At 43.3% G+C, this 17,194-nt stretch overlaps 1 protein-coding gene across 4 annotated transcripts in view; it reads left to right on the plus strand.

Annotated features, from left to right (window-relative positions):
* LOC143782375 (cytochrome c oxidase subunit 4 isoform 1, mitochondrial-like) overlaps window positions 1-17,194 on the plus strand; it is a 165,862-nt gene that overhangs the window by 63,683 nt on the left and 84,985 nt on the right. For all 4 annotated transcript variants that reach the window (XM_077269754.1, XM_077269755.1, XM_077269756.1 and 1 more), the window contains 2 exons: window positions 765-929; window positions 2,365-2,499. In XM_077269754.1, the coding sequence (XP_077125869.1) occupies window positions 765-929; window positions 2,365-2,499 (300 nt within the window). The remainder of the gene's footprint in view (window positions 1-764; window positions 930-2,364; window positions 2,500-17,194) is intronic.

Below are 17,194 nucleotides of genomic sequence, written 5' to 3' on the forward strand. Positions count from 1 at the left end.
GATGTCAGATTACCATTTTACTGGATTTTGATTTTAAAATGGAAGGTTCAGGTAAAAGCTTAATTTTCCCCTGTAATTATTAATTTCAAGTCATTCATAGTAAATCTGCTACTACATATGTTTAATGAATACAATGAAGTGAGCTCAATGCTACACAACATGTTTGCCGTTGTGGTGGATATGTTCTAGATGTTTTGCTTGCATAAAATTCACAGCTGAGGTCACACTTGGGAGTGCAATGTGAGAAACTCTCATCATTACCCGGCACTGCCGCCGGTGATTCGGACCGGAGCGTTCAGCTACATAGAAATACCCGAGTCCCGAGTGCAATGGCGGGTATTGATGCTAGAGACTCGCGTGAGTTTCTCACATTGCACTCGCAAGTGTGACCCCGGCCTTACACACAACAAATTTTTAATCCACCGACAATTGGTAAAGTGGTTTGAAAAGTGATTGTCAAGGATCTGATGAAAGTTTCGATCATCAAGAACCTTGCTACCAGTGTGGCATACTATTGTTGCCCAGCAGGAGATGCTGCTAAGTCTATGTGCTATGCAACCGTTCCTGGTGTAAATGGACGTGTTGCTAGGAGCCGTATTTACTTTTCCAGCGTACCACTGATAATTTTCACAGCCGAGGTATCAACCAAAATTGAATGGAATCCCTTTGAAAAGCTTATGGTTTCCAAAATTAGCTTTAGATATGGTTAATAGGTTAACTCTGAAATGTTATCAAGCCCTAAAATTGTATTTTTCCTTTCACAGATGTTGACAAAGTGCCATTCTACACCAAACCAAGTTACTATGATTCCCGCGCATTACCTCTGCCTGACGTACCCTTTGTATCTGAGCTGAACCCACAGCAAAAATCACTAAAAGAAAAGGAAGTAGGACCCTGGACTAAGCTAACGCCGGAAGAAAAGCTGGCATGTATGTTATGTCCTAATATTCAGCAGCATATGAAAGGTTAAAGTGGACCGAATGGTAATGAGAAAAACATAAAAAGGCCAGTAGATGAAATCAGACTTTTCTTAAATATACATCATTAGGGATGCAGGTTTTACTTTCACATTACCAGGGAGCGCAAAGTCTGTTAATTCTTTTCTTTGGGATATATTACATGTGGGGCAGGAGAGCTGATTTTATTCATTATCTTAATGGTAATAATATAATATAATCTGAGGCACTCACAATCTGCCAATTCAAATGGTTCATGGGAAGAAGAGCAATAATCTGCTGTTAAGGAATAGTAAAATAATTTGAATTAGGAGCCAGTAAACTCCTTGGATTCAATTATCTTAAAGGAAAAAAGGAAAAAAAATTACCTGCAGATATAGTCTTAGTTGGGACCAAGAAGTGTTAAAATTGTGCCTGGCATGGCTACAAATAAAAACTGACGTTAGATTCTCCCTGGAGTCATCAAACAGATAAGTGGCACATCCTGCAAAATTAGTGTTGCCTGAATTGGGTGGGTGCTAGCATGCGGCATGAGAAAAGAATTGCAGCATGCTTTGGGTGCTTCTTATGATCGGATGACGCACACCTATACAAATCTATGGATGTGTGTGAAACATCGGACTGCACTCGGATGTCACCGGAGTGCAGTTCAATTACCTTGGACACAGAGAAGATGGAGAAATTAAGTTCTCAGTCTTCTCCATACCTGTAATACCATTCTCTCATGCAAGTAAATCGGATCACACTAAGGCGACACTAGGATCAAACTCTGACAGAGTTTGATCCGAGTGGCATTAGCATAATTGGCCCAATTTTCTTGCATGAGTGAATCGACAGCCACGTGACCTCAGCCTAATAGGTATTTTTTACTGGATAATGAACACCCTAAAACAAAACCTAAAGAAAATTGGTGGAATTTTTAACCATTTCATCACACTCGGAATGTTTTCCTGTTTTAAACTACGTTCCCAAGATGAGATTTTGGTGAGTATTTAGAAAAAATTCAAGTAACCTATTTTACTTAATGGGTGCAGAAATGGTGCAAAACATGGGCAACATCAAAAACTCAACAAAAGCTCATCGTGGGAACGTAGCCTTTCAATACATTGTATGGTGAAATAAATGGTGTAATACAGAACAACAACAAAGTTATCTCTAAATAAGGGGAGAAAAAAATCTAAAACAAAAGGGCAAAACTGAAAATTACCACTGCAGGAAATACAGGTGCTAATAAATTTGGACCTGTATATCCAATTTTTTACTTGGAATAATGTATCATCTTGATTTTTTTCTTGCATTCATTGTATCTTCATGCTTTTATCAGTTTTTAATTAATCTATTAAAACCATTTATAGCTACATGGAATGAGGACCTCAATTAATAATGATTGTGCATCTCTCCTATGCAGTGTATCGGATCAGCTTCCAACAGTCCTTCACAGAGATGAAGAAGGGAAAACCATCAGAGTGGAAAACTGTTTTGGGTGGTGTACTTTACTTTCTGGCATTTAGCGGACTATACCTTTGGTGGCATCGTGTATATGGTTAGTATGATTTACAAAACTTTTGTAACTAGACTTTAAGCTAGGTGCAGACTGTAAGCCAAGTGCTTCTGATAAATGAAATTATTTTTTATACACTGGGAGATTGAAGTAATATGCTCCTTGATGATGCTGTCTGAACAAACAACATAGGTGTATCAGCACTTAAATTAGCATATATATGTGCTTGGTTAAGAGAGAGCTTTCGGATTGGTAACCAAATAAAAAAGTTAATTAAAAAATTATATCAACCATTCCTACTGACACAACTAAAGAAAAATGTATTGCAATGTCAGATTGCTGGATATGGTTTATAAATTAAACTCATGTCTCATTTCCGCACATCACTCCCCTATTTCCCGTAGTCCAGTAAAGAACGTGTAGGAGTGATGGAGCTGATGGTCTGCTGCCTGACACTCTAAGGAGTTAAATGTACTTCATATTCATGCATATTCTCAAGGGTAACAACCACTGGGGCTGCAGTCTAGCCAGGGCAGGGTTAACGGTAATAGCCAGCCCAGATTGGGGAGGGGGAACTGAGAGTTGATGCCAAGTTCAGGAAGTGACAGTTCAGTGCAGGACAGTAGTGTGAAGTGACAACAGCAGTCTCACACATTGGGCTGCTAGGTACAATGTGTGCCTAATATTTGAGGCAGTGGATTGCTAAAAAAAACCCCTTCCGTGTGATTCTGCCTGGGGAACCTTGAGATGAAGCTACATGGAAAGATGGACTCAGACTCTATGAGGTGGGAGGTGTTGCAATCCAGGTGCACCTTTAGAAGAGGAGAAGACTTCCTCTGCTATTGAAGATATCAAAAGGGACCCTCTACCTATACCGAATACCAGTGCTGAAGTTATGCCCCGGAACCTGTAGAAAAGATGGCAACCCATAGGCCTTATTCTATATGCCTGCTTAGTGTCCAGTAAAAGTTTGTTTGTTTTTACAAAACCTGCGTGGAGTCTAAGATGATGGCGGCGGTAAAAAGAAGGAGAAGAACAGCCTATCATGACAGCGCAAAAATGTGTCCAGCCGTGACGAATGTAGGTCCAAATATGGATTAACCAAGCAGCCAGGGTTCAGCACAGAATGAGAAGCACGTTCCCAAGGAGAGCATGGCGCAGTGCGAGGCACAGCCCATCAAGTGGAAGATGGCAATGGAAGGAGGCACAGCTGAAGATGGAGCCACCAAGAGTGAAGTATGATGCAGCAGTCACATCAGGAGCTCGGTTTATAAAGAGGCGGAGTGGGATGTGCAGGAAGTGCATCACCAGGAAGAGTCCTGTGCCATTTTCCCTGCCCACGAGGAGTGAGGAGAGTAGAGGTGAGCCTCCAGTGAGAATGGCGCATGGCAAATGGTACTGCCCCATGGGTGTCAGCGATGAGGAGGAGATACTGGAAATCATCACCCCTCCTGGGGCCACAGCAGGAAGTCACTGGGCAACAGGTGTGGCTCAGGGACCAGCGCCCCCAGCAGTAATGATGATTGCTGACAAGGTTCCTGAAGAAGAAAACCTGGACTGGAGCCAATGGTGACCTGCAGGCCAGAAGTAAGTATGATGCATCCCACACACAACTGTACACTGGGACAGGACACGGGTTGTCTGTAGAGTGCCAGAGCGATTAGGAGCAGCAACTCACCTATGACTACCTCGCTTGGGCACTTTATAAATGAATGGAACAAAGACAAGCATGCGCACTTCTGTTTCTTACAAGGCAGGGCCATTTTCAAAATCCAGAGCCCTGTTCTTGAGAATGCTAGTTATAACAATGGATAGGTGAATAGCTTTTTTAATTTTGTCAAAATCAATTTAAGTGAGCGACTGATTTTTGTTTGTCTTTCGCATTAGTCTTGCTTGTGATCCGCTTGTAAAGCAAACTTGTCACCTATAGAACCACGGTTTACCTGCAGATATGGTAGTAATCTCAATGTCACCAACATTTAAATCACATGCCTGTTTGGTTTACTGGAAGTGCCACTACAGGGAAAAATTTAGTTATATTCTCCCTGTAGTCGCTCTCTTCTACCAGTCATCGGTGGGGTGGAAGAAAATGTTACAGTCACAACTCATTACATATTGAGCATACACTGATCATTTCCCCTTCTTCTTGACTTACAGCCAGCTCTGCAGCATATGAGTGCAGAGAAGGCTGTCAGTAAAGATACAGGTGGAGTGATTACGGCATGCTTATGTATTACAGCACACTCACTGTATAAGCCCCCGATGTATCCTGAAAGATGAGAAAAAGAGGTTAGATTATGCTCACCTGGGGGGGCGGTCCGATCCGATGGCGTGGCGGTCCAGTCCGGGGCCTCCCATCTTCATAGGATGACGTCCTCTTCTCTTCACGCTGCGGCTCCGGTGCAGGCATACTTTGTCTGCCCTGTTGAGGGCAAAGCAAAGTACTGCAGTGTGCAGGCGCCGGGCCTCTCTGACCTTTCCCGGCGCCTGCGCACTGCAGTACTTTGCTCTACCCACAACAGGACAGACAAAGTACGCCTGCGCCGGAGCCGCAGCATGAAGAGAAAAAGAGGACGCCATCCTATGAAGATGGGAGGCTCCGGACCGGACCGCGACGACCATCGGACCGGACTGCAGCGGGAACGCCCCTGGGTGAGTATAATCTAACCTCTTTTTCTCGTCTTTCAGGATACATCAGGGGCTTATCTACAGCATTACAGAATGCTGTAGATAAGCCACTGATGCCAGTGGGCTTCGCTCACCTTCGATTTTGGGGGTGACAGGTTCCCTTTAAGTGCTGACTATAAAGTGCGCTTTATCACCTCAACAAACTACATTTTTTTTAGATGACCAGTACCCATCAGTGGAGATGTCCTAGACTCCAGAAACAGTTGATAGAGGGAGGCAATTGAAAATTTAATTAGTTGATTTCTTCTAAATAAGAAATACCATATATATACTCGAGTATAAGCCAACACAAGTATAAGCCGAGGCACCTAATTTTACCACAAAAAACTGGGAAAACTGATTACTCATCCCCATCCTGATATGCATGGCCCCCATCCCTATCCTGGTATGCTTGGCTCCTCATCCCTATCCTGGTATGCATAGCCTCCTCATACCTATCCTGGAGTGCATGGCCCCCTCATCACTAGCCTGGTATGCATGGTCCCCATCAGAAAAACATTAAAAAGAACCCATCCTACTTACCATACCCGCGCTCCCTTTCAGCGTCTTGTTCCGGTGCCAACAGCTGCAGCGGCCAGGCAATCATGTGTGCCCGTACTTAAGGGAATGAATATTCACTGCACTCCATGCTAATTGGAGTGGAGAGAAGTGAATATTAATTTCTCTTAAGTAGCGGACACAAGTGATCGCCCAGCCACTGCAAGAAGCTGGCGGCGGCAGCTGACACTGTGCACGCTATTACACAGAAATGAATATTCACTGCCAGCACAATGAATATTAATTTCTTTTTAGCAGTGGGCACAGGCTTTAGCTGCAGCAGTCGACTCCTACCTCATGTGACTCGCTGCTCTGCTGCTGCTGCTCCCCCTCTGTCTTCTGGGACCCTCACTCGAGTATAAGCCGAGGGGGGGTGCATTTTCAGCACAAAAAATGTGCTGAAAAACTCAGCTTATACCTGAGGAGAGGGTTGGACTGGCCCACTGGAGAACCGGAGGATTCTCTGGTGGGCCCAGGCACTGACACCTGCTGGCATACAGAGCCGGCAGCTGCCTAGGGCTCCCGCTGCTCCAGGGACCCCAGCCAGTGGCGTGGCGCTAATAGCGGCACACAATGCAGCTGCTATGGGCCTGTGAAGCAGGAGGGCCTGCGGAGCAACAGTGGGTGACAGGAGGCAGAAGCCGGTTGCCTGTCCATTATATTCCATGTGGGGTTGCATTATACTCTCGAGTTTTGATGTTTTTCTTTTCCTGATGCTGTTTTGAACAGATTTTGAAGAGCCTTCAGAGCCTTAGGTATCCGCACTTCACAGTAGTAACCTTCTCTTTCTTCTTTACTCAAGGTTTTATTGTTAAACGTCTTTAGAAAACTCCTTATATTCATATTAAAATGGATTTCCTACTGAAATGAATTGGAAAAATTTTCTAAGAGAATTTGAAGCAGTTTGAGTGTATGTGCACATGACATCTTTTTCAGGTGCATTTCGCCTTCAGTCAACCTGAAAAAGCACCATAAAACCTCCTAAAAGTACACATAATGCACTTTAATTTAAAAACAACATTGCTGTGCACATGTTCAGTCTTTTGCAACTTCTTTTAAAGGTCTCAGGGTTCGGAAACCATGAAGCGGTTAAAAAAAGAAGAAGCAAGTTAATTCTTTGCTTGGCTAAAAAGCTGCCCATTAGGTACAGCTAAAATTATAGGAAAAAGATAGTAAACACCACAAAAGTACCATCAAAACCACCAACAAAGCTGCTTCAGGAAATAAGACTGATGGCTTTTTCCTGATATGGCTCCATATATCGAAACCTTGGAGGGTCCACCAGTGGATTAAATGAGTCATTTGCACATATCCATAGGATGAGTTTGGAATCTCCGCTCCAAAAACGTTTGAAAAAAACTCAAAGTAAACATAGTCTTTGGGGTGTTTTTGTTGAGTTTTTGAAGTGGAAATTGAGCCGTAAATTCATGTTTTTGAGGATTTTTGGTGAGTTTCTGCTGTTTTCCCTCCAAAAATTAAACATAAATACTTAGTTTGCACATATTCTGAGCCAGAGATTTCAAACTCAAATACACAGATGGTCAAAATTTAAAAGCTTGGACAAAGTCGCAGGCCTACCTTGATATTTATTAAAAGATGTCTACAAATATTTGAATTTAATATGTTATGTAAGAGCAGTAAAAAATCATAAGGCCCAACGGCCTGATTTACATATGTAATAACAAAGGATAAAAAACCTTGAGTAATACAGATCTAATAAAGTATTATGGAAAAAAAGTGTCCCTAAACACAGTATGATACCCCTACAGTGAATTCCTCCACAGTACCCTCTACACGCACAGTATGATGACCCTACTGTACCCCCATCCCTCAATCCATTCGATAAAGAATGGTGAACTCATCACAGTAGGATTCTCCAACTGTAATCATACAGCCATCGATACAGTATAATGGCTGCAAAAAGTCCTCCATACTGTATAATGGCCCCCACATAGTGCTCCATACAGTATAATTGCCCCACATGGTCCTCCATACAGTATAATGGTCCCAAAAAGTGCTCCTTACAGTACAATTGGTGCCTCACAGTGCTCCCTACAGTATAATGTGCCCCATATAGTGCTGCATACAGTATAATGGGCCTCATATAGTGCTCCATACAGTATGATCACCCCACATAGTGCTCCATACAGTATAATGGCCCCATATAGTGTTCCATACAGAATAATGGTCCCACATAGTGCTCCATATGGTATAATAGCCCCAGATAATCCTCCATACAGTGTAGTGGCCCCACATAGTGCTCCATATAGTATAATGGCCCTACATAGTGCTCCATACAATAAAATGGTGCCATATAGTGCTCCATACAGTATAATGGCTCCCACATAAGTCTCCATAGAGTATAATGGTCCCCACATAGTACTCCATAAATTATAATAGACCCCACATTTAAAAAACTATATGCTCACCTCTGCCCATTCCCCACTGCTCTGGTCTCTTCATGGAGTCTTCAGATCCTCTGCACATCTTGGAACAGTGGGCGCATTATAATGATGTCATTGTGCCTGCTGCGCTGAGATGTCAGAAGGGGAATGATGGGAGATGCACCCTCCTCCATCTTTGCTGTCAACTGTATCAACATCTAGGATGCTGATATAGTTGAAAGTGGGATGTTAGGTGAAAGTGTGATGCTGACCCATCCGCATCGCAGGTCAAATATACTCGGGGAATCTGCCCGGCGTTGTGGGCCAAATATACTCACTGTGTAGGCCAGATTTGGCCCGCGGGCCTAAGATTCACATATGTCCTCTAAGCATATGTGCAAACAGAGGTTTTTAGCAGTCTTGTGATTGGACCATGCTTACTTTGAAACATTTTCATCATTAGAAACTTCAATGACTTCATGCACTTTCCTTTCTGTCACTGAGTGTTTTTCAAAGTTGAAGTGGAAGAAAAACACTGGAAAGCCTGAACATATAGACAGAAAGTCATTTTACAATAGAAATAAATGGGAAAATTCTTTGAGCAATTTATTTTAGGTGTTTTTTTGAGAGGACCTGCCCCAAAAGTCCACACACCCTTAATGAACAGGGGCTGTAGAGTTCTGCCTTACAGGACTTACCGATAGAGAAGTTTGACAACTTGTTGTTTCACTCGGGGTTTCAGTCTTCCCAGAAAGATAGTACGTGTAACTCCAAAGCCTTTCACATGTGAACTATTTTTAGAGTAAGTGTTGTAATTTAGATTTCACATTTTGTCTGTGAACATATGGTATATTTTGCATTTTCCTCACCTACCGCAGGAAACCTACCTTGAAGCAAAGGTTTCATTCAATTGACTCCACTTGTGAATTTCTATGATTAGAAAGATACGTGGGATTTTTTGACACGTAATGCCTGCGATGCCTACCTGGCAGTTTCTTGTTCTTTTTTAGACTTTTCACATTTTTGTTCTGGCTACTGTTGAGTTTTGCTTCTTTTTGGAGTATATGAATGACACAGTTTTGCTTTCCCTGACTTATATTAATGATGATATAAATTAAAAGTAGAAAATCATATGGTTATTTTGTTGTTTAATGACTGGGTAGCTGCTCTTCTAAAATGCTTGCGAATAGTTTGGGAAAACAGAAGCTACTAATCTCTTATTACCGTACTTATCGATTCTCATTTTGCCTCTGTGTATCTGTGACAATTACCTAACGATAGTGTTTTTCTCACATATAGCTTAATTACTAATAGAAAAAGGCACATGAATACTAATAGGTTAATCATTCTGTTCTAATGAAAAGCCTCCCTCTGTTACCTGAACTTGTCGGTGCTCCTAAGATTTGTTACTAATCCAAAGAAATGAGTCTGAAGAAACTGCGCTACAGTGTAAGGCTGCACTCACACATCAGTGTGCTCATGTGTTGCCCAATTTTTTATTTGATGGCACATGGGCACACAGTTAGCACACACATCTGTAAAAGTCAAGAATCTGAGTGCGCGATCCGTGCAACTCAAAGCATGTCCTATTCTGGTCAAGTGTAATAGCACTACTCATTAGCACTCCTTCCCAGGGGCCTATCGGAGGATTTTCTGTTCTGCTGTTGGCCAGTCCGAGCCTGCACAGATGTGGGAATGTAGCCGCAAGCTACATTTATGTGCCATGCTTCACAGCCACTACACAGTGTTTGGAGCCGTGCAGTAGATTGTTCAAATCCCGTCGTTGCCATAGGTAAAAACAGCTGATTGGTAGGAGTGCCATATGTTGGACCTCCAGTGCTCTGACACTGATTTCCTATCGGGAGGATAGATAATCAGTATTTCAGTAGTGGACAGCCCTTTTAAGTCCAAAAAACACACAAGAAGTCAGGAATTGGGACATTAAATTAAAGGACCCTAAGGACAGCGGTCAACACATATGTACAGCAAGTGATGGGACTTTAATTACTGCTCTAGAAAAGTATCCAGTGAGTCTATTTAATGAATCGACACCAGGGACGGATACTGTGATATTGAACCAATGGACATTTGTGACAAGTACAGTGCATAAAAATACTTCAATGCAGAGAATATCTGGCCCTGCTTATACTGCTACGCAAATGTGTGCAGAGCCATAAGATTTATCTGCTTTACAATGAAAGCATCTAGAGAAGAAGAAAATGTGTTTATTTAGCAAAATTGGCCAAAATGTAATCTCCTGTCAACTGCAGTTTGCAAGAAAAAAATTTTTCCTTGCTGTTACATAAAGTAAAAATGTACAAGGTTGTGTTGGTAGAGAGAGAGGGTCTAGTGTCCACTCCATCATGCGAATCCTTCGTACAAACATGGATACCAGTTTCTGCGTACTGTATTTTCTGTGTTACTAAGCCCTGTTATACCAGCATTAGCGATGAGTCCACCCGAACAGTCCAGTTATACTGCTCCAATGTATGGAAGATGCACAGTGCCGATGTAGAGGATGATGCCTACGCGTACGTAGAGGATCTGCGCAACAAACATTTTGAACTGTGAATTATAACTTGACATGTATTTCCACAGTGGAAATCAGAGCTTTTAACTTTTAGACTTGCTGGGGTTGTGCCGCAGATCCACAGCAGATTTTCTTTTGGATTAGCCCTAATGTTAATTCAAGAGAATCTGTCAGCAGGGTTTTTCTATGTAATCTGAATACAGCATGATGTAGGGGCTGAGACACATGTATCAATTAACAAGCTGTGTGCTGCTGTTTACTCGCAATGAAGATTTTATCACCTGGTGATTATCATTGCTTGAACTACTTGACATGCGCTTGCTAGACTCACCACGCCCCCTGCTGTGATAAGCCGCTTAAGGCCCCGTCTCACATAACGACGCTTAAACGATCCCGACAACGATACGACCTGTCCGGGATCGTTGCTGCATCGCTGTGAGGTCGCTGGTGAGATGTCAAACAGTGCGATCTTCACAACGACGCAGCAGCGATGCGGCGACCTGTAGCGACCTGTACAACGATGTCGTTGGTCGTTGTGTCCCTGTCACATGGCTGCTATTATAACGATACAGACCTCGATGAGGGACGTCTTGTGTGATGTTGTAGTCACACAGGCGTGCCTTTGCGTTGTCTGTACCACCCCCATTCGGTGATGATTGGTGGTCGCTACTGCGTTCTGATTGGTCGGCGGCCTTGCCATATGAGGCGACACGATAGCTCTTCCGTCGATTGTTCCTGAGCGCGTGGTGGATTGCAGATCGTTGTAGAGTTCTCCGGCCTGCACTCTTCCGTCCTTTGTTCCTGAGCGCGTGGTGGATTGCAGATCGTTGTAGAGTTCTCCGGCCTGCGACTTCTATTCGTTTATATTCTTCAACGGTTCTTCGGATATCTATTATTTGTGCACGGTAAGTATCGTTTGGGGTCTCAAATGCGTTTCCATTTCCTTTCCATTCCCTATGGTACACTGGGTACCTATTAATCTAATGTTGGGATTTCTATGGAGGGAATGGTAAAACTTAGTTTGTACTTGCATCTAAAGGCCCCGTCTCACATAGCGATTTACCAACGATCACGACCAGCGATACGACCTGGCCGTGATCGTTGGTAAGCCGTTGTGTGGTCGCTGGGGAGCTGTCACACAGACAGCTCTCTCCAGCGACCAACGATCAGGGAAACGACTTCGGCATCGTTGAAACTGTCTTCAACGATGACGAAGTCCCCCTGCAGCACCCAGGTAACCAGGGTAAACATCGGGTTACTAAGTGCAGGGCCGCACTTAGTAACCCGATCTTTACCCTGGTTACCAAAAAAAACAAACAGTACATACTCACCATCTGATGCCCGTCAGGTCCCTTGCCGTCTGCTTCCTGCTCTGACAGTGCCGCCGTACAGTGAGAGCAGAGCGCAGCGGTGACGTCACTGCTGTGCTGTGCTCTCACTGTACGGCCGGCAGTCATTCAGAGCAGACGGCAAGGGACCTGACGGACATCAGATGGTGAGTAGGGTTGAGCGAAACGGGTCGATCATTTTCAAAAGTCGCCGACTTTTGGCTAAGTCGGCGTCTCATGAAACCCGATCCGACCCCTGTGCTTGTCGGCCATGCGGTACGCGACTTTCGCGCCAAAGTCGCGTTTCAATGACGCGAAAAGCGCCATTTCTCAGCCAATGAAGGTGAACGCAGAGTGTGGGCAGCGTGATGACATAGATCCTGGTCCCCACCATCTTAGAGAAGGGCATTGCAGTGATTGGCTTGCTGTCTGCGGCGTCACAGGGGCTATAAAGGGGCGTTCCCGCCGACCGCCATCTTACTGCTGCTGATCTGAGCTTAGGGACAGGTTGCTGCCGCTTCATCAGAAGCAGGGAGAGCGTTAGGCAGGGTCCACTAACCACCAAACCGCTTGTGCTGCAGCGATTTCCACTGTCCAACACCACCTTCGGTGTGCAGGAACAGTGGAAGCTATTTTTTTTTTTTTTTCCCCTCAGCGCTGTAGCTCATTGGGCTGCCCTAGAAGGCTCCGTGATAGCTGTATTGCTGTGTGTACGCCACTGTGGAAACCAACTGCTTTTTTCAAAGCACATATCCTCTTGTTCCTTCCTTTCTGCACAGCTATCTTTTTTGTTTGTCCACACTTTTTATTTAATTTGTGCATCAGTCCACTCCTATTGCTGCCTGCCATACCTGGCTTACATTACTGCAGGGAGATAGTAATTGTAGGACAGTTTTTTTTTTTTTTTTGTTTTTTTTTTGTGGGAGATTAAGATTGGCATTTCTGCTACAGTGCCATCCCTGTGTGTGCCATCTCTCACTGAGTGGGCCATAGAAAGCCTATTTATTTTTTCCGTGATTTGTGTTCTAAAATCTACCTCAACACAGAAACACTACATCAATCAGTGGGAGAAAAATATTGGCCTCAGTCAGGGCTTGTGTGCCACTGCTGTGTGTGCGCTATCTCTCATTCAGTGGGCTATAGCAAGCCTATATTTTTTTTTTTTTTTTTTTTTTAATATTATTTGGTTTCAAAAGTCTCCCTGAAAAAAAAAAAAAACCTAAAAAAACAGTGGGAGAGTAATATTGCCCTTTCAGCTTGTGTGCCAGTCTTGACTCCTGGGTGTGCCACCTCTCTCCCTCTCATTCAGTGGGCCATAGAAAGCCTATTTATTTATTTTTTTAAATATTATTGGGTTTCTAAAGTCTCCCTGAAAAAAACAAAAAATACATAAAAAAACAGTGGGAGAGTAATATTGCCCTTTCAGCTTGTGTGCCAGTCTTGACTCCTGGGTGTGCCACCTCTCTCCCTTTCATTCAGTGGGCCATAGAAAGCCTATTTATTTTTTTTTTTAAATATTATTGGGTTTCTAAAGTCTCCCTGAAAAAACAAAAAAAACATAAAAAAACAGTGGGAGAGTAATATTGCCCTTTCAGCTTGTGTGCCAGTCTTGACTCCTGGGTGTGCCACCTCTCTCCCTCTCATTCAGTGGGCCATAGAAAGCCTATTTATTTTTTTTTTTAAATATTATTGGGTTTCTAAAGTCTCCCTGAAAAAAACAAAAAATACATAAAAAAACAGTGGGAGAGTAATATTGCCCTTTCAGCTTGTGTGCCAGTCTTGACTCCTGGGTGTGCCACCTCTCTCCCTCTCATTCAGTGGGCCATAGAAAGCCTTTTTTTTTTTTGGTTTTTTTAATATTATTTGGTTTCTAAAGTCTCCCTGAAAAAAACAAAAAAAACATAAAAAACAGTGGGAGAGTAATATTGCCCTTTCAGCTTGTGCGCCAGTCTTGACTCCTGGTTGTGCCACCTCTCTCTCTCTAATTGTGGGCCATAGAAAGCCTTTTTTTTTTTTTTAAATATTATTGGGTTTCTAAAGTCTCCCTGAAAAAACAAAAAATACATAAAAAAACAGTGGGAGAGTAATATTGCCCTTTCAGCTTGTGTGCCAGTCTTGACTCCTGGGTGTGCCACCTCTCTCCCTTTCATTCAGTGGGCCATAGAAAGCCTATTTATTTTTTCCGTGATTTGTGTTCTAAATTCTACCTCAACACAAAAACACTACATCAATCAGTGGGAGAAAAATATTGGCCTCAGTCAGGGCTTGTGTGCCACTGCTGTGTGTGCTATCTCTCATTCAGTGGGCTATAGCAAGCCTATTTTTTTTTTTTTTTTTTTTTTTTTAATATTATTTGGTTTCTAAAGTCTCCCTGAAAAAAAAAAAAAAACTAAAAAAACAGTGGGAGAGTAATATTGCCCTTTCAGCTTGTGTGCCAGTCTTGACTCCTGGGTGTGCCACCTCTCTCCCTCTCATTCAGTGGGCCATAGAAAGCCTATTTATTTTTTTTTTTAAATATTATTGGGTTTCTAAAGTCTCCCTGAAAAAACAAAAAATACATAAAAAAACAGTGGGAGAGTAATATTGCCCTTTCAGCTTGTGTGCCAGTCTTGACTCCTGGGTGTGCCACCTCTCTCCCTTTCATTCAGTGGGCCATAGAAAGCCTATTTTTTTTTTTTTTAATATTATTTGGTTTCTAATTCTCCCTGAAAAAAAAAAAAAAACCTAAAAAAACAGTGGGAGAGTAATATTGCCCTTTCAGCTTGTGTGCCAGTCTTGACTCCTGGGTGTGCCACCTCTCTCCCTCTCATTCAGTGGGCCATAGAAAGCCTATTTATTTTTTTTTTTAAATATTATTGGGTTTCTAAAGTCTCCCTGAAAAAACAAAAAATACATAAAAAAACAGTGGGAGAGTAATATTGCCCTTTCAGCTTGTGTGCCAGTCTTGACTCCTGGGTGTGCCACCTCTCTCCCTTTCATTCAGTGGGCCATAGAAAGCCTATTTTTTTTTTTTTTTTAATATTATTTGGTTTCTAATTCTCCCTGAAAAAACAAAAAAAAACCTAAAAAAACAGTGGGAGAGTAATATTGCCCTTTCAGCTTGTGTGCCAGTCTTGACTCCTGGGTGTGTCACCTCTCTCCCTCTCATTCAGTGGGCCATAGAAAGCCTATTTATTTTTTTTTTTAAATATTATTGGGTTTCTAAAGTCTCCCTGAAAAAACAAAAAATACATAAAAAAACAGTGGGAGAGTAATATTGCCCTTTCAGCTTGTGTGCCAGTCTTGACTCCTGGGTGTGCCACCTCTCTCCCTCTCATTCAGTGGGCCATAGAAAGCCTTTTTTTTTTTTGGTTTTTTTAATATTATTTGGTTTCTAAAGTCTCCCTGAAAAAAACAAAAAAAACATAAAAAACAGTGGGAGAGTAATATTGCCCTTTCAGCTTGTGCGCCAGTCTTGACTCCTGGTTGTGCCACCTCTCTCTCTCTAATTGTGGGCCATAGAAAGCCTTTTTTTTTTTTTTTTTTAATATTATTTGGTTTCTAAAGTCTCCCTGAGAAAAAAAAATAAATAAATTAGGTGGGAGATTAATATTGACATTAGTGCTTGAGTGACAGTCCTGCGTGTGTGTCATCTCTGTGATTTTGTGCCACAGAAAACAGAGTGTGTAACATTGTGCCTGATTTTCCTTGTGGTCTCACCAACCTGTTAAGGGATATTGAAATCATACTGAAGTTATAGCTCACCGTGTAAGTTGTTTGATAGCAACAAATAAAGTTACTTTGGTTAAGATTTTAAAACAATGAGGAAGTCTGGTGCAAGAGGTCGTCGTGGGCGTTCATTGTCAGCTGGTAATGATGGTAGTGGTAGTGGAGCATCAGGTGGTCGTGGGGATAAAAATATTCCACCTAAGTCTGGAGCTGTGGAGCCAGTTTCGTCGTCAGGCTACACAAGGCCTCGAACGCTCTCTTTTCTGGGAGTAGGAAAACCGCTTTTAAAGGCGGAGCAGCAACAGCAAGTTTTGGCTTACATTGCAGACTCAGCCTCTAGCTCTTTTGCCTCCTCTTCCGAAACTGGTAAATGTAAAAGCAGCGCGTCGCTTGTGGATGTTCACGGTCAGGGACAAGTCGCTTCCTTGTCCTCCTCAGCAAAAACTACAACAAGAGAGAAGGATGCAGCAGGCGACACAACGGGTCACTCCATGGAGCTCTTTACACATACCGTCCCTGGCTTAGAAAGTGAAACATTTAACAGGCCATGCCCATTACAAGTATATTCTGACATGGAGTGCACTGATGCACAGCCACAGCCAGAGTACTATGCTGCTCCTTTGACTCAGACCACCACATTGCCCTCTCAGGGTACAGATCCACAATCAGACCCTGATGAGACTATGTTGCCCCGCCACGAACGCTATACCACCGACCGACACAGTGACACAGACGAAGTTGCACACGAGCTCGAAGAGGAGGTAATAGATGACCCAGTTATTGACCCCGATTGGCAGCCATTGGGGGAACAGGGTGCAGGCGGCAGTAGTTCAGAAGCGGAGGTGGAGGAGGGGCCGCAGCAGGCATCAACATCGCAACAGGTTCCATCTGCCGGGCCCGTATCTGGACCAAAACGCGTGTCAAAGCCAAAACCTGTTGGAGCACAGCGTTGCCATCCGGTTAAAGCTCAGTCTGCAATCCCTGAAAAGGGATCAGAGTCTAGGAAGAGTGCAGTCTGGCATTTTTTTAAACAACATCCAACTGATCAGCGCAAAGTCATCTGTCAAAAATGTTCAACTAGCTTAAGCAGAGGTCAGAATCTGAAAAGTCTAAATACTAGTTGCATGCATAGACACTTAACCACCATGCATTCTCAAGCCTGGACTAACTACCAAACGTCCCTCAAGGTTGTAGCACCCTCGGCCAATGAAGCTAGTCAGCAACGCAACATCCCTTCCGTCACTGTAAGGCCACCATTTTCCGCACCACCGGCAGTATCTGTGCAGGTTTCTTTGCCAGCCAAAAGCAGTCAGGGTCAGGGAATCACCAGTTTTGTAGGAGGAAATATTGCATGTAGGGCACCGGCGGAAACAATACCGTCTCCAACCGTCTCTCAGTCTGCCATGTCCACCGGCACACCCGAAAGTTCCACGATCTACAGCTCTCCAGTCCAGCTCACCCTACATGAGACTCTGGTTAGAAAAAGGAAGTACTTATCCTCGCATCCGCGTACACAGGGTTTTAACGCCCACATAGCTAGACTAATCTCGTTAGAGATGATG

The sequence above is a fragment of the Ranitomeya variabilis genome, chromosome 6, assembly GCF_051348905.1.
Source record: "Ranitomeya variabilis isolate aRanVar5 chromosome 6, aRanVar5.hap1, whole genome shotgun sequence".
NCBI classification, from domain to species: Eukaryota; Metazoa; Chordata; class Amphibia; order Anura; family Dendrobatidae; genus Ranitomeya; species Ranitomeya variabilis.